The 18,856-nt window shown below is 39.6% G+C and overlaps 1 protein-coding gene across 5 annotated transcripts in view; it reads left to right on the forward strand.

Annotated features, from left to right (window-relative positions):
• Positions 1–18,856, forward strand: part of MRP (Multidrug-Resistance like Protein 1) — a 160,893-nt gene that overhangs the window by 22,176 nt on the left and 119,861 nt on the right. For all 5 annotated transcript variants that reach the window (XM_076208602.1, XM_076208600.1, XM_076208599.1 and 2 more), the window contains exons 6-10: positions 482–607; positions 712–905; positions 4,610–4,807; positions 9,874–10,051; positions 16,250–16,418. In XM_076208602.1, the coding sequence (XP_076064717.1) occupies positions 482–607; positions 712–905; positions 4,610–4,807; positions 9,874–10,051; positions 16,250–16,418 (865 nt within the window). The remainder of the gene's footprint in view (positions 1–481; positions 608–711; positions 906–4,609; positions 4,808–9,873; positions 10,052–16,249; positions 16,419–18,856) is intronic.

Raw genomic sequence — 18,856 nt, forward strand, 5'->3', positions numbered from 1 at the left:
CATAGATCTTTGTAGAAAGAAATTTGGATTGTTGTCTTATACTGTAGTGGGACTTTTTTTGTGTGTTTCTGGTATGTAGTCATAGGGGGTAACAATTTGCCAATTGTCAGATCTTACATGAAAAGGTGGATGAAATAAAGTTGATTGGGAAAGATCTTGGGTCCAGTCCAGAGACAGAGTGTCAACCCCCTGGGACTGCCCCTCTAGATACAGATGAAGGTGTTTATGGGTTTTGGAAACAAACAGGAGTGAAATGATTGAATCCTGCATCTGTCTAACAAGATCACCCTGTGCTGGTACAAATTAGACAACGAAACAGTGTGTGCAAACACTATTCAAGATGTTAAGAAAAAAATTGATGCTGAGAGATACAAAGATGGGTCACCACAAGCATAGCTCTCTTCCCATATAATACAACTAGGGAAATGAAAAGTTGAATGAAGAGATTGGTTAATGTGTACCTGTGTAATATCTTCCACAGGAGCGGGATGTTGATATGTTCTATTTTGTCACAACCATGATCTTCTACCCACTGGTTCTCCTCATGTTACTTCTCAACTTCTTTGCTGATGCCAGGCCACAGTACCTAGAACACAATAGGGGAGAGGTAGGTCATTAACTCGCTTTCTTAAAAAGTTTTGCTTCTTGGTTTCATGGGTAGTTTTATTGTCAGGGTGTGCAATAACCGATTATTTATTTTTCTTTTAACAGAAAACCAGTCCAGAGCTTGATGCCTCATTTCCCAATCTGATGACCTTTGCCTTTTTTGACCGCATGGTCTGGTGGGGATATAAGAAGCCATTGAAACAAGAAATTCTATGGGATTTGACACTGGATAATACATCTGAAGAAGTGGTTAAATCTTGGGAGAATAACTGGGCAAAGGCCACTTCAAAAGCTTATAAGTAAGATCTTTTATGAAAGTCTTTTGATATTAGTAAACTTGTAAGGATCAGTTATACATACATTTGAACTTTTTGGTTCATTATAGATGGTGACAAAGTGAAATTAGATTATTTTACCCTATATGAATACATTCTCTCAAGAATTGTATTAATTTATTGATTAAAATTATTTTTGATAGTAAAATTTCCTCCCATTCTGATATTTCTCCAAATAGAAAGTTCTGGGATAATTTTGGGTAAGTGAATGTAATAGAGTTATGCAATGATCATTTATTTGTAAAACCATGTATTGTATTTGATATTAGGTAGTCATAGCTTTAGCTTTCTCTTCAATGGCATTTTCAGATGTGGAATGAAGGGTGGGTGCATGCCTTGGCTAGCCACCTCCTTTATAAAGGGAGAAAGGTCTTTTGGTATATGTATATATGAATGGCATATTTAGCATGAAAGGCATTGCAATGATTGTGTTTCAGAGCTTCAGGAATGCCAGTTCTAGATTGTACTATATAATAAGAATACATCATCCTCTTGTTCTTTTCTCCTTGTACTTTGTACTTTCCAGACAGTTTTGTGTAGATTGTAGATAAGTAAGAGGAAATAGATATCATATGATCCTTTTTTGAACACCTCTTAGTACTTGCTGTTTGGTGTGGAATTGTATATTACACTGACTTAGTACTTGTTATTTGGTGTGGAATTATAGATTACATTGGTTGATTAACCTGATTCAAAAGCTCACTTACAAATTTGCAATAGTCCTTGTTGCTTTTTGTAACCACTACTGAGTGGCTGCCACAGAGATGAATAGGAAAACCTGGGAGTAGCTGTAAGAAAAGGAAAAGTACCACTGGCAAACCCTTGGGACCTTATGAATGTTTTCAGTATTGGATGTAGTTGGTCTTAAATGGGTGGAGGTAGTAAGATTCATCCATGGATGTTCTGCAAAGTGGCAGTGAGGATATTCAAGCTCCTAATCTGCACTTTTGGTGTTTGTTAAAAATGAGAAGAAAATAACAAGGTGAAAGACAGTGAATTTTATGCCATGTAGTAACTTTAATGAATGAAAAATAGATAGCTCTAGGCAAGACAAAAGACAAAAGAATTTCTGTCCACCAGGCAATGTAAGGATATATGTAACTATTGGCAGGGTGCTTCTTATTACCTCTCAGCCTCCTTTCCTGTTTTCCAAGTTCTGCAATATTTTCTTTTGATCTGATTATTGTGGTGGGTGATGGAGATGGCCATCCATGAGGTGCTAAAATGAAAGGTGCACTGAATAGGTGGATGGGTGTATGCTTTGACTCAGTCTCCCTGCCTTCAAGGAGGAAGATGCCTTTTGGTATATATGTATGTACCATCTTTTCTATTCTTCTGTTGTCATTCTCTTATGTCATCTCCCAAGTCCTGTACTTTTTTTTTTCCATCTTATTTACCAGGTTGATATGTCCAAAGGGAGAATTTCTGTTGCTTCCCATGAACCCACAGTGCTGTTGAAGGTTATGAAAAGGTACAAAAAGAGGGGCAGGGTTTGAGGAAGCCAGTAGGTTAGATAGGTGTCATGTATCCTTGGTCCTGCTTGGTTTGGCTAGCCATGTCTAGCCTATCTTTACATATGAATTATGTATAACCATCATATGACAAATATTACTTATGTATTTGTAACCACTGGTTGTGCACTTGGTTGTGGGCATTACATTGCTGCAGAACGGGGGTGTCATGAAGATAAAAGAAATAACTTGGCATGAGCCAGGATAAAAGAGAAAGTACTGCCTAGGTTTGGAAGGTATTACCAACTCTGTTTTAGGTTAAGGAAGTGAGTTTGGGATAGAATGCCCACACCTCTCTAATCTAGCCCTCAGAACAGTTACAGTGCCATCTAATGGCACAAAGGGAGCCCACGAGTTTGTCAGTGAACTTAGAACCTAGGTATACACTTGTGTTTAGATATTATACTTTTAGTTGTAGCATTGGTTGTAAGTGAAACTAAACTTGTATTGTTTGTAGTTTTATAATTCCTCTAGTGATTCAGGAAATGTTTGCATGAGTTTTCTGGTTTTACCCTTGTTCTATGCTTTTGTCTTTTGGCTACTTCCCATGTAAGGGGAAAAAAAGCCTGGTATATGTATGTATGTATGTACCCTTGTTCTAGCTATTAAGATTTATTTGATATTTTTAAATTAGGATTCCTTAGCCATGGTGAGGACAGATTGTTTGTACCATTGTTTATTTGAAGGAAAAGAGAAATAAGAACAAGGACCTTTTCTTCCAGTATTACTTGGTCCCTTTAATGACCTGAACACCGCTATCAAATCACCTCTTTCTCTTCTTTCTTTCAGTGATGGCAGGTTCTATCTGTATTGATACATTTTATTTACCACGCTTAGAACCACTCTGGTTGATGCTCAGTATTCTCTGAATCTTGTTTATATCCTTTACTATGCAGGGACCACACTGCTGCTGCATATTTCAAACTAGAGTGGGTCAGAGCAGTCTATGATTTCATTATCTTGTCCATGTAGTGAAGAGCTAATTTTATGTTTGTCATGTGTCTGTATGTTTAAACACAATTTTGCTGATATATTTGTCATCTGACAAAGTGTCTATAACCAACTCTCCCAGATTTTTATGTAACTGATTCCTATCCAATTGAGTATTTATTTATGGTCTTTTTGAGTTCTTCCCATTTCTAGTGCTTTGCATTCTTTAATATTGAAGTTCATTTTCCATGATTAGCTCCTTGCATGCATCTTTTTTAGGTCTTGTAACAAATTGTAGTCTTATTCTTCTTTTATTCTTCACATGGTGTTTGCATCATATGCAAACATATTAGTGTAGATTCTCAAACCTTCCATGATGATATTTACAAGTATAGAGAACATTACAGATGCCTTGTAGGACTCCACTAGTCATTGCTCTTCATCCTTACATCTTGCTTTACTACTCTTCTCATGTACTGGTCTTTCAGGAAACCTTTTGTTCATTCAGAGTTTACCTTCAAGTCCTCCATTATAATCCATTATCCACAAAACTCAGTGGTGAGGTACCTTGTCAAATGCCTTTTTTAGATCCAAGTATACCCAGTCTCCATCCAACCCTCTCTTGTATGGTGCATCAACCACTCAAGTTAAAGCTTAGGAGGTTTGATATACATAATCATCCAGTTCAAAAGCAGAATTGGTTAGCCTCCAAAATGTTCTCTTCAAGATATTTTACTCATCTGTCTTTAGCAATTCTCTAACAATTTAGGTATCATACTAATCTGGGACACTGGTCTTTTGATAAATTATTTTTTGTTGTTTCCTTCTCATCTTCATCCTTCTTGTCTACCTCCTCATCCTGTCCCTCCTCCTCCTCCTCCTGTCCCTTCTTATCCTACTGTTTCTCCTCCTACCTCATCTCCTACTCCTATTCTTTCTCCTCCTTATCATCCTCCCCCTCCTTATCCTTCTCCTCATTCTCATTATCATTCTCCATATCCTCTCTCCCCCCTTCAACTGCTTCACCAGTGACATAGAAACAGACCCTCATTGATACAATGCAGACAACAGTCTAGTGTTTCTTCTTGGAGAGATGTATGGGAGGGCCCAAGAAATGTTACTGGCTGCTGTAGGGCTGCATGTTTCCAGCCAGTGAATCAAAGGAATCTTTGTTATATTACATTTTTCATGAATTTGAAAGTGATAGTTATTGCTTTATTTTGACAGGAAAGGGGAGTCTCACACCTGGGCAACCTATGCCAATAGTGCAGCACAGGTGCAGGTGTCAGGAACAGCAGGCAACAAGGAACATTATGTATCCATCCTCCCAACCATGATTAGAACATTTGGAGCAGAGTTTTTCTTTGGTGCCATTTTGAAACTTATATATGACATTATGCAATTCGTCAGCCCACAGATTCTAAGGTGAGTCTATGGATCTCTCTCTCTCTCTCTCTCTCTCTCTCTCTCTCTCTCTCTCTCTCTCTCTCTCTCTCTCTCTCTCTCTCTCTCTCTCTCTCTCTCTCTCTCTCTCTCTCTCTCTCTCTCTCTCTCTGTCTTTATATACAGGTAAACGTCGACTTACGATGGCCGCGACTTACGATTTTTCGACTTTACGATGACGACGATATAATATATTTAACCCCTTCCATACGGTGCCGCACACGTAGGCGTCATGAGGAGCAAGTGGATTCGCGATGCTGCCATATCGGCGTCTTGATTATATTTATTGTAGTCGCCCCTGTGTTTTTACATTCTCTCAAATGTGCCCTGAATCCCATTCTCTGTGGTTTTCAAAATTTGCGGGTGAAAGAGAGAACGATCGATATAAGCGGTGACTATATTTTATGATGCGAGTATTATTACGACACGTCGTACGGCTGGCATTGGCTGCTGCCCGCGAGATTTAAGTCCGTACTGAAAATACATATTATAGTGTTTGAATATGGTAAAAAGGATAAAAATAATTAAATAAACTACTGTACATGTTTAATAGGCTATATTCAGTATCTCTGGTGGTTAATATACAGGTAGGCTAGGTACAGTGACCACGGAACAGAGTGATACACAATTGGGGATCGACTTACGATGAAATCGTCTTACGATGGATCTATCGAAACCTAATACCATCGTAAGTCGACGTTTACCTGTGTATATATATATATATATATATATATATATATATATATATATATATATATATATATATATATATATATACACACACAGTAAGTCCTTGTTATATGGTACATATGCGTTCCTGAAAACCTTACCGCAAATTTAAATTACCATATACTGAACCCATTATAACATGTAATGATAGGATGTGGTAGACGTACCTTCTCCCTGCTCTTTCCTCTTCAAAATATCTAGCGGATACCGTATCTGTGAATTTTTCTTATCGTTAATAGAATCGAAGGTAGTAATTACCAAATACCATAACTGTGAATTTACCGGATAAAGAATTACCGTATCAGGAGGACTCACTGTTTATATATATATATATACATACATATATATATATATATATATATATATATGTATATATATATATGTATATATATATGTATATATATAATATATATATATATATATATATATATATATATATATATATGTATATATAAATATATATATATATATATGTATATATATATATATATATATATATATGTATGTATATATATATGTATATATATGTATATATATATATATATATGTATATATATATATGTATATATATGTGTATATATATATATATATATATATGTATGTATATATATATGTATATATATATATATACATACATATATATATATGTATACATATTTACATATATGTATGTATATATATTTATATATGCATGTGTATATATATATGTATATACATATGTATATATGTATGTGTATATATATATATGTATATACATATGTATATATATATATATAATATATGCACTGAATTAAACATCACAGCATTTTCAGTTATTAATTTTCTTTTTAATATTTTCAAGTTTCCTCATTAAGGTTCTAATCTTGGGAAGATGAGCAGAAACGAACTTTCCAAAGTTCTCCACTTTAATTATTTGACATTTTGACTCCAAAGAGTCATAATCAAGATACAAATACAGTTCAGACAACACAATTATACAGATACGTCACATGGTCACAAGATAAAGAAGAATGCTACACTCTTGGTGTCATGTGCGACACTTAAACCTAAGAGGACCTCACTCTGGTTGACCTTCTCTGGGCTTGAGGAGGAGGAGGGAAAGGTGAGGGGGGAAGAGTTAGAGTAGGTGTTAAGTGAGGTGAACTAACATGCATAGGTAGGTTAGGTATTCATGGAGCTATTAAAAAGGGAAATAGCAGAAATCATATTGGCCTGTATATTAATAACAGGAGACAATTCTCTTATATACACAGCCTCTAACATTTTCAGTTCCTTAATGTCATTACATTGAGCTAGCACTTCAGTGTTATGAACAATGGTTGCTCTATCCAACACAGACTTATGATAATGTTCAAAATGATTTTTAATGACTCCCTGTTGGAGGTGGAGAGTTAAATGTCTGCTAAGGCTGCATGTCGTTTGGTGATAAGAGACAAACACTCTAATTGGGATGAAGTGATAAGTGGTGTTCCACAAGGAATAGTTCTGGCCCCAATAATGTTTGCTATATATGGGATGGAATGGGTGGGAATGATTTTATGCCTTTTTCTTTTTGGCTACCTCCCTTGTAAGGGGGAAAAAGCCTTGGTATATGTATGTAAATATATTAATGATATGGATAAATGAATTGAAAGTTATATGAGCTTCTTTGCGGATGATGCAAAATTGTTGAAAAAAGTGAACACTGAAGAAGATTGTGAGTCACTACACAGTGATCTCAATAAAATATGGAAATGGAGTAGGAAGTGGGAGATGGAATTCAATATTAAGAAGTGTAGTATAATGGAATTTGGAAGAAGCAAAAAAAAGAATAGTGGGATCATATAAATTGGGAGAAGAAGAAATTAAAAAAGTAGAAAATGAGAAGGACCTGGGAGTTATTATTATGAATAATATGTCCCCTGAGAAACATATAAAAAAGAATTGGAGAAACTTATAATTTAATAAGAACAATCAAAGTGGCATTTACATACCTGGACAAAGAAATGGTGAAGAAAATACTGGTCACTTTGATAAGACCAAGATTGGAGTATGCAGCGATGACATGGTCACCAAGTACAAAAAAATGTATAACAAAACTTGAAAGAATACAAAGAGCAATTATGAAATTGGCACTAACACTCTCAGAACTATCATATGAAGAGATACTAGCAAAACTTGAGCTACAGACATTAGACCAAAGAAGAGAGAGAGGAGACTTGATAACTATTTATAGAATCATGAAAGGCATAGAAACTACTGATAGAGAGGATCTAATGAAATGGGATAGTAGAAATACAAGTGGACACAGAAAGAAAATCAAGAAAGACAGTTATAGTAGAAATCTGAAAAAGAACAGCTTTCCCCTCAGAGTAATAGACATTTGGAACAAGTTAGATGAGAGTGGTGTGTGCAAAAACAATACTCAAATTTAAAAACAGTGTAGATAAAACGAGATATGAAGACGGGACACCATGAGCATAGCTCCCCTTCCCATAAAATACAACTAGGTAAATACATACGGTGCTGTTTGCACAATTATCCCTTCATGCAATCTCCTCTTAGTATCCATTCCCAAATATCTTAATTTCATTACAGTTTTTAATCCCTCAAGGCATTTACTTGCTTCTCTCAGTCTACAATTTATCTTCACTCCTTATCCTGCCACATGCAACCCCAAGTACTTAATTCTATCCACTTCCTCCAGCACCTCTCCTTTAGTACTCACAGATTCCTACCCACCCTGTCATAAGCTTTTTCCAAATCCATAAAAGCCCCAAAAAATCCTTACCTTTAACTAAAACTTTCTCACATATCTGTCTTATCACAAAAATTTGATCCATGCAACCCCTACCTTTCCAAAACCCACTCTGTTCCTTACGAATTGTACCCTCTGCTCCTTTCCTAATTCTCTCAATCAAAACCTTCCCTTAAGCCTTCCACACTACACTCAACAAACTGATCCCTCTGAAACTACTACACTCACATTTGTCCCCTTTTCCCTTGTAAAGTGGAATTATACAGGCACTCCTCCAGTCCTCTAGCACTTTACCCTCTTTTAGACAAACATTAAATCTCACCAGCCAGTTCACCATCACTGTACCTCCCTACTTCAGACACTCCAGATAACATTTGAATTAATATTCTCATATCTAAAATTCTATTTAAGTTGTTTGAATTTGAAAGAAAGGAAGGGTGAGTGCATGCCTTAGCTGGTTATAGGGGGGAAACAGCCTTTTGGAATATTTTAGATTAATTTGAACTTCAGCTTTTTTAATTTGAGGATGGAAATGTGTAGTTACTCCTTGTATAGTTTATCTGTAAGGCTGGGAACCATTTGGATCACTGCTCTTTGTATTATCACAGTCTTGTTAATAGCTGTCACTATGTGTGGGTACCATATCACTTCTACTTATTACAGTATAAGGCAAGATTTATCATAACTTTGTTGCCTGTCTTCCTCTCACATATGGAGAACTATCACCCAGTGACTGCTTCCTTCCTGTTAATACAAGTCAGTGACAGAAACAGACTTTAAGAGGTCATGAAAGTAAATTAAGAAAAACCACATGTCATGAAAGTAAATTAACCCCTTCACTTCGGGCCAAAATCTCGCGGGCAGCATTAGCTGCCAGACGTGCGATGTTGCGTCATAATTCTCGCATTATAAAAAATAAAGTCACTGCTGTATTGCTCGTTCTCTTTCACCTGTGAATTTTGATAACCATAGAAAATATGATGAAGCCAGTTTACAGAGTATGGGTGTCATGCAGGTACAACTACAATAGATATAATCAAGACGCCGACATCGGCATCCTCGCGTACCCACTTGCTCCTCATGACGCCTACGTAGGCATCATCGTATCGAAGGGGTTAAGAAGATCACATGTTGAAAGGATGTGAATAAATAGTTTTCCATATAGATGTATAAATATGTGAAATAGCTTAGAAGGTAGCCCAGGCTCAAGCAATACATGAGTTCAGATCTAAATATGATAATTGGAAATCATAGATATAGATTAAGTTGGAACCATACATAAATTTGAGTCTAGGTATGTTAGAAAATTAGAGAATAGGAGACAGGACCCAATGAGTGTTACTCCTTTCCTCTATACTACAATTCGGTAAATACAATTAGGGAAATACAATGCAGGCTCCTAGGAGTTCAGTGTTTCTTCCCAAAGAGATCTCAAGGGCCATTAGCTGCTGTATTGAAGCTAAGGGTTTCCAGTCAGGAAAACATGAGGCAACAATTGTAATTGTTATTGTAGGACTGTTGATTGAATATTAAGACAATAGCATTATAGCATGTTGGCTTACTTCCTTAAAACAATTTTCAGTGCCCTCATTAATTATGCAACGGATGAAGAGGAACCAGTTTGGAGAGGATACTTCTATGCTGTCATTATGTTTATTTGTGCACAATTTCAATCCCTTGTCTTGGGTCAGTACTTTATGAAGATGTTCGTTGTTGGACTACGTATAAGGACTGCAATCATATCATCTGTTTATAAAAAGGTAAGATTTGACATTCAGTTGTGTATATTTTTATCTATATACTAAAAGGCTCCTTCCTCCTCACAATGGAGGTAACCAGCCAAAGGATGCACCCATTCTACACTCATCCAATGTCCATCCATACCCATTTGTTTCACTTTTAAAAATTCTGAGTTCCTTGTGGATGAAGGGCTATCCCAGTTGCCCACCTTACACCAGGACATTGACTTCATGGTCTTTAGGGACTGTTTGGGGGCATCCCTATGGACAGGAACCATACATCATTTGTCTGTGTTAGAGTAAAATCTCAACTCATAGAGAAATGATGATATTTTTGTACTACAGCTGTCCCTCTTTTTTTGCTGTTCCTGTGAAACTGCCCATTATCACTTCTATGACTTTATCTCCACTGGATATGCTATGGATGTGCTGTGTCTTGCTACATTGCTTCTGACCCAGGGCAATGGGCATGATACAGGGATGACATGTCATCCAGGAAGAGCCAAGATAAGAGGGATGGAGGGGTGGTGAATGGGAGTGGAATGGGTGGGGATGAAAGGGGTGGGAGTAGAATTATGCCTTTTGACTTTGGCTACCTCCCTTGTAAAGGGGAAAAAGCCCTTGGTATATGTATGTATGGATCCCCCTGTGGTGGTGGGGGAATGAATTCTGACATTGTGTTTCACATGCATGTCACAAAAGATGACTGAGATAAAGTGATAAAACTAGAGATCTTGCTTTAATTATGTACCATGAATGGTCAAGGTATAAAAGGATCTAAGTACTTAAAACTATTAACTTTCTTTAGCCTCTCTCCTATAAGACGTAGCTCCAACTCACTGTCACCCTCAGCCCTTGTATATCTCATTACCTTAGTTTTACTCACATTTGTTTGAATTTTTCTCCTCTCACATACCAGCCCAACCTCTAACACTAACTCCCATGGGCACTCCCCATGCCTCATGTAATGGGACTGAAGGGTATCTCATGTTTGTGAATTTTTGGAAGACCCTTCATTGTAGATATCTTTGGATCCTCTTCATGAAGATACATCCTCGGCATTTGTTATTGTTATTTCAAACTATGTGTTCTTTTCATTATCTGCACTTCATGTGTATTGATTCAATGCCAAATAAAATTATTATTATTATCATTGCCCTAAAGAAACCTTGCAATAGCCATAACAGCAGACAAAGGTGTAGGGGTTGTGAACCTCATTGAGGATGATTACTTAAAGATAAAAGATCTTTTGTTCAAATACAATAGTGAACAAGAAAGTCAGGTGTGAGATAAAACCAAGAAATTTAATGAAGATCTAAGAGAAATATGGAGCAGAGGGAAGAAATTTAGGAGCAACAAAAAGCATTTATGAAGAGTGTGAAACATACATACATACATACATATACCAAGGCTTTTTCCCCCTTACAAGGGAGGTAGCCAAAAAGGAAACACGAGTGTGAAACATGAGTGAGATATACAGGGTGTGTTGATTTGAGATATGGAGTGTGTAATATAATCATGGCTATTTAACCTGTACATGGATAGAGTGGTGAAAAAGTGAACACAAGTGTTAATGATGATAACTGTTATTGCCTTGAGTTTCACTGGTTGGAATCCTGTGGTCCCACAGCAGCTGGTAGTGGTTTTCAGGCCCTCCCATAGATTCCTCTGGGAAGAAACTTTGGATTAATATCTATGTTGTATTAATGTATGACTGTTTCTGTCTCTCTGGTTTGTATTAGCAGTAGTGGTAGAAATAGAGGTATTGATAGTAGTATTAGTAGGAGTAAGAGGAGTAAGGAGAAAAGTGGGAGGTGAGCCAGCTGTTGTTTGCAGATGACACTGCACTTGTGGCAGGATCGGAGGAGGGATTGAGGAAGTTGGTGACAGAGTTTGGGAGAGTGTGTGAAAGAAGAAAGCTGAAGATAAATGTGGGTCATATGAGAGGTACAAAGAAAAAAAAAGAGAATTAAAGCAAAAGGTAAAGGAGGCAAAGAGGAGAGCAGATGTGAAGTGGGGTAAGAGTATGACAGAAAATTTTGAAAGTAATAAAAAGATGTTTTGGAAAGAAATGAAGAGAGGAAGAGGAGGCGAATCAAGTAGAGAAGAAAAGGTAAAAGGTGCAGATGGAGAGATGATAATGGAAGAGAAGGCAGTAAGGGGAAGATGGGCAGAATATTTTAGGGAGTTGCTAAATGTGAAGGAGGATAGGGAGGGAAAGATAGTTGCAGTGGGAAATGCTAAGAAAATGAGAGTGATGAATGAGGAAAATGGAGGAGAAATAAGGAAGGATGAAGTGAAGGCAGTTGTTAAGATGATGAGAGCAGGTAAGGCACCTAGTCTGGATGGATGCCATGCAGAATGTCTAAAAAAAAAGGAGGTACAGTGATGGTGGACTGGCTGGTGAGGTTATTTAATATTTGCTGGAGAGAGGGTAGAGTGCCGGAGGACTGGAGGAGTGCCTGTATAGTTCCACTTTACAAGGGAAAAGGGGACAAGTGTGAATGTAGTAGTTTCAGAGGGATTGGCTTGTTAAGTGTAGTTGGGAAGGCTTATGGGAGGATTTTGATTGAGAGGATTAGGAGAGGAACAGAAGGAGTAATTGATGAGGAACAGTGTGTATTTAGGATGGGTATAGGTTGTGTAGATCAGATCTTTGTGGTAAGACAAATATGTGAGAAAGCTATAGGAAACAGGAAAGATGTGTTTTGGGCTTTTATGGATCTGAAAAAGGCTTACGATAGGGTAGACAGAAAGGCACTGTGGGAGGTTATGCAGATATATGGGATAGGAGAAAAACTTCTAGGAGCTGTCAAAAGTTTTTATGAGAGTAGTAGAGCTTGTGTCAGGATTAGAAATGGAGAGAGTGAGTGGTTCGAGGTAAAGGTGGGACTTTGTCAAGAATGTGTTATGTCGCCCTGGCTGTTCAACTTATATATGGATGGGGTAGTGCGAGAGGTAAATGCAAGGGTAGTGGGTCAGGGATTGGAGATGGTTAAAGAAAATGGAGAAAAGTGGGAGGTGAGCCAGCTGTTGTTTGCCGATGACACTGCGCTTATGGCAGGATCGGAGGAGGGATTGAGGAAGTTGGTGACAGAGTTTGGGAGAGTATGTGATAGAAGAAAGCTAAAGATAAATGTGGGTAAAAGTAAGGTGATGAGATGTACAAGGGGTGAAAGTGGCAGTAGACTGGAAGTGAGCATTAAGGGAGAGCGACTGGAGGAAGTGGATAGTTTTAGATACTTGGGTGCAAGTGTAGCAGGAAAAGGTGGAGTGAAGGTGGAGGTAGAATGTAGATTGAGAGAAGCGAATAAATGCCTTGGTGGATTGAAGAGTGTAATGAGGAATAGACATTTGGGAATGGATGCTAAGAGTAGACTGTATGAAGGAGTGATTGTGCCAACAGCACTGTATGGGGCAGAAACTTGGAACATAAGAGAGGAAGAGAGAAGAAGTTTGAATGTGTTTGAGATGAGGTGTCTGAGAAGTATGATGGGGGTTACTAGGCTAGATAGAGTGAGAAATGAGGAGGTGAGGAGGAGAACTGGGGTGAAAAGGGAGTTGGGAGATAGAGTTGATGAAAGAGTATTAGGATGGTTTGGACACATGGAAAGAATGAGTGAAGAAAGACTAGTAAAAGAGGTATGGAAGGCAGATGTGGGGGGAGTGAACATGAAGGGACGTCCTAGGATGAGGTGGATGGATGGGGTGAAGGAGGCTTTGGGGAAGAGTGGAATGTCTGTTGAGGAAGAACGGGAGAGGACAGAAGACAGGGGTGAATGGAGAATGGTTGTATATGGATGATGCTGTGATGCATGAGGTGGAATGGGCAGGGGGATGGGGGGTGAGGTAGTATGTGTGAGCAAAAGTTGACACAGTCTGAAGGGATTTCTCCCCGTCTTCTCCCCGTCTTCTCCTTTTATGCATGGGGGAACGGAGAGGGGGGTCGCCGATTTAATGAAGTGCCCTTGCTGTGGATGTGCTGTGTCTTGCGACACTGCTTCTGACCCAGGGCAGTGGACAAGGTGCAGGGATGACCCGTCATCCAGGAGGTGCTAGGATAAGAGGGAGGGTGGAGTGTATTCAAGGATGGAATGGGTGGGAATAATTTTATGCCTTTTCCTTTTTGGCTACCTCCCTTGTAAGGGGGAAAAAGCCTTGGTATATGTATGTATGTAAAAGTAAGGTGATGAGATGTACAAGGGGTGAAAGGGGCAGTAGACTGGAAGTGAGCATAAAGGGAGAGCGACTGGAGGAAGTGGATAGTTCTAGATACGTGGGTGCAAATGTGGCAGGAAAAGGTGGAGTGGAGGTGGAGGTAGAATGTAGATTGAGAGAAGCAAGTAAATGCCTTGGTGGATTAAAAAGTGTAATGAGGAATAGACATTTGGGAATGGATGCTAAGAGGAGACTGTATGAAGGAGTGATTGTGCCAACAGCACTGTATGGGGCAGAAACATGGAACATAGGAGAGGAAGAGAAAGAAGGAGTTTGAATGTGTTTGAGATGAGGTGTCTGAGAAGTATGATGGGGGTTAATAGGCTAGATAGAGTAAGGAATGAGGAGGTGAGGAGAACTGGGGTGGAAAGGGAGTTGGGAGATAGAGTTGATGAAAGAGTATTAGGATGGTTTGGACACATGGAAAGAATGAGTGAAAAAGACTAGTAAAAGAGGTATGGAAGGCAGATGTGGAGGGAGTGAACATGAGGGGGCGTCCTAGGATGAGATGGATGGATGGGGTGAAGGGGGCTTTGGGGAAGAGGGGAATGTCTGTTGAGGAAGGACGGGAGAGGACAGAAGACAGGGGTGAGTGGAGAATGGTTGTATATGGATGATACTGTGATGCATGAGGTGAAATGGTTGGGGGGATGGGGGGTGAGGTAGTATGTGTGAGCAAAAGTTGACGCAGCCCGAAGGGATTTCCCCCCGTCTTCTCCTTTTATTCATGGGGGGGATGGAGAGGTGGGGTTGCCGATTTAATGAAGCGGCCTTGCTGTGGATATGCTGTGACTTGCGACATTGACTCTGACCCAGGGCAGTGGACAAGGTGTAGGGATGACCCATCATCCAGGAGGTGCTAAGATAAGAGGGAAGGTGGAGGGAGTGGAGTGTATTTAGAGATGGAATGGGTGGGAATGATTTTATGCCTTTTTCTTTTTGGCTACCTCCCTTGAAAGGGGGAAAAGGCCTTGGTATATGTATGTATATCTATGTAAGAGGAGTAAGCAGGGAGGGGCAAGAAGATTGTGGGTGGGAAGGAGGAGGAGCAGGGAAAGCTGTCATCAGTTGATTGCTCACCTTTTGTGAAAAGGTAGAGGAAATACAATTGAAGTTGATGGAGATCTTGGGCCCATTACAAATACTGCCACCTCAGGGCTGCACTTCCAGATGGAAGATAGTATAACAATGGGTTTTGAAAATGGTCAGCAGGGTGAATAACTGATGCTCATATTGCAGGGCCTACTTATGCAGGTACTCATCATTGGTCTCCTTGCAAGATTTATGAATAGGGGATTGAGGTTTCATTTTCACTCGCATTAATCTCAGAGACACCCCCACTCCACCATGCACTTTCCTGTCTCATCACTTACCAGCAGAGCCACTCCTTCTGTCCTTCACCCTCTCATCACACTCAACACTCACTCCATCACACTACCAAACTCAAACTCTCCCCTCCCCATCTTCCTGCTCACAAACCATTCATCTCTTCCCTTTTTTAAATCATCTGTAGGACAACCATGCATATTTAATGATCCAGTTATGAGGTTCCTGGTTGCTGTCTTCCTCCCAGACCCTCTTATGCCATGACTACTTGTAGGACGAACATACAGAGAATAGGATCCTCAGTCTCATCACTCTTTGACATGCATGGGAAACACAGAGGCAGAATTTCCTCTCCCTCTCCACAGTGGAATTCAAAAGAGGTAGTCATAGAAGTGGTAAAGGGCAATTTCAAGGGAACAGCATAAAGGATGAACAGCTATAGTACAAAAGTATAATCATTCATTTATGAGTATAGGTTTTTCTCTAACATAGACAGATGACGTGTGACTGGTCTGTAGGGGTGCCCTAAAACAGTCCCTATAGCACTGGCAGCATATTACCATGCAGTCACTACTGCATGTTTCCATACACTCAATACCCCAGTACAGGGTATCATTTTGATACAACTTTCATCTTTAAACAGACAGACTTTGAATTATTTGTATTTTATTTCAGGCTCTTAAGATTTCTAACTCAGCCCGGAAAGAATCCACAGTTGGGGAGATAGTCAATCTGATGTCTGTTGATGCTCAGAGATTCATGGATTTAACTACATACCTCAACATGTTATGGTCATCCCCATTACAAATCTGTCTAGCCCTCTATTTCCTCTATGGGATCTTAGGTAAGTAATTATGAGAATTATATTTACCATTTCTGTATATGTGGAATTATGCCATTTGACTTTAGCTGCCTGCCTTGTAAAGGGGGAAAACCCTAGTATGTACATCATACATACATATACCAAGGGCTTTTTCCCCCTTACAAAGAAGGTAGCCAAAGTCAAGAGGCATAATTCCACTCCCACCCATTTAATCCCCACGCACTCCACTCATATTCACCACCCCTCCCTCCTTCTCATCTTGGCTACTCCTGGATGATAGGTCACCCCTGCATCTCACCCATTGCCCTGGGTCAGAAGCAATGTAGCAAGACACAGCATATCCACAGCAAAGCCACTCCATTTGATTGGTGACCCCCATCCCCTCTCTGTCCCCTAATGCAAAAAAAAAAAGAAGACAGGGAGAAATCCCTTTGGGCTGCATCAAAATATCATTCACACACAGCCACTCCCTAACCCCTCCATCCCCCACCCACTCCCTTCCATGCATCATAGCATCATTTGTACACAACTATTCTCCACTCAGCCCTACTTCTGTCTTCTCCCTTCCTCATCAGACATCCCCCTCTTTCTCAATACCCCTTTTACCCCATCCATCCATCTCATCCTTGGTTGCCCCCTCATGTTCACTCCATCCACCTCTGCCTTCCACACAGTGGCGGTGCCAGGGGGGGGGCTTGGGGGGGCTTTAGCACCCCCCAAAAAAAGTGGCCAGCCCCCCTATTAGCCCCCCCAACTGAAATGAGCAAATTGAAAATTTAAAACACTCATTGAAATAATTTTATTAAGTGGAATTTTTAATTGCCAGGGCTACAGATTTGTCAGCCATCAGTGCTAGCCCAACCATTAAAACCCTCCCCTTCTGAAATGAGGATAATATATGTGTATTATCATATTACTATTAGCCCCCCAAAAATTTGCTCAGCCCCCCCTTAGCCTCCCCAACTAAAAATTCCTGGCGCTGCCGCTGCTTCCACACTTCTTTTACTAATCTTTCTTCACTGATTCTTTCCATGTGTGCAAACCATCCCAATATTTTCATCAACCCTATCTCCCAACTCCTTTTCCACCCCTGCTCTCCTCCTCACCTCCTCATCTCTTATCTAGTAAATCTTACTATACTTCTTAGACATTTCATCTTAAACACATTTAAACTCTTCCTCTCTTATGTTTCATATTTCTGCCCCATACAGTACTGTCATACAATCTCCTCTTAGTATCCATTTCCAAATGTCTATTTCTCATTACACTTTTTTATCCCCCAAGGCATTTTCTTGCTTCTTTCAATCCACATTGTACCATCACTTCCACTCCTCCCTTCCCCACCTTATGTGCCCCCAAATATCTAAAATTATCTACTTCCTTGAGCCTCTCTCCCTTAATACTCGTTTCCAATTTGCTGCCATCTCATCACCTTACTTTTACCCTCATTTATCTGTAATTTCCTCCTTTTGCACACTTTCCCAAACTTAATCACCAACTTCTTTAATCCTTCCTCTGATCCTGCTACTAGTGCATTGTCATCACCAAACAACTGGCTTATCTCCCATTTTTCTCCATATTCTTTAACCATCTCTAGTCCCCTGCCCATTACCCTTGCATTTACCTCCCACACTACCCCATCTATGTACATATTGAACAGCCATGGCAACATGACACATCCCTGATGAAATCCCACCTTTACCTGAAGCCACTCTCTCCATTTCTAATTCTAACACAGGCTTTACTACACTTGTAAAAACTCTTGACTGCTCTTAACAGCTTTCCCCCAATCCCACATATCTCCAAAACCTCCCGTAGTGCCTTCCTGTCTACCCTGTCATAAGCCTTTTCCAAATTCATAAAGGCCCAAAAGCATCCTTACCTTTCCCTAAAGTTTTCTTACATATCTGCTTTACTACAAAAATCTGATCCATGCAACCCCTGCATTTCTTAAACCCACACTGTTCCTCACCAACTTCTCCATCTGTTCCTCTCCTAATCCTCTCAATCAAAACCCTCCCATAACCCTTCCCAACTAAACTCAACAAACTGATCCCTCTGAAACTACCACTACACACTCTTTTCTCCTTTTCCCTTGTAAAGTGGAACTATACAGGCACTCCTCCAGTCTTTCAGCACTCTACCCTCTTTTAGGCAGGGAGGTACAGTGATAGTGGACTGACTGGTGAGGTTGTTTACCTCACCAGTCAGTCCACTATCACTGTACCTCCCTTTTTTAGACACTGCATATCACCCATCTAACCCAGGTGCCTTGCCTGCTTTCATCATTTTAATAACTACTTGTGCCTAATCTTTTCTTATTTCTCCCCCATTTTCCTCATTCATCACTGTCATTTTCTTAGCACCTCCCACTGCAACTACCTTTCCCACCCTATCTTCCTTCACATTTAGCAACTCCCTAAAATATTCTGCCCATCTCCCTCTTACCTCATATCACC

Source organism: Oratosquilla oratoria, chromosome 25, assembly GCF_046742065.1.
Source record: "Oratosquilla oratoria isolate Oo_2021 chromosome 25, ASM4674206v1, whole genome shotgun sequence".
In the NCBI taxonomy this organism is placed as follows: domain Eukaryota; kingdom Metazoa; phylum Arthropoda; class Malacostraca; order Stomatopoda; family Squillidae; genus Oratosquilla; species Oratosquilla oratoria.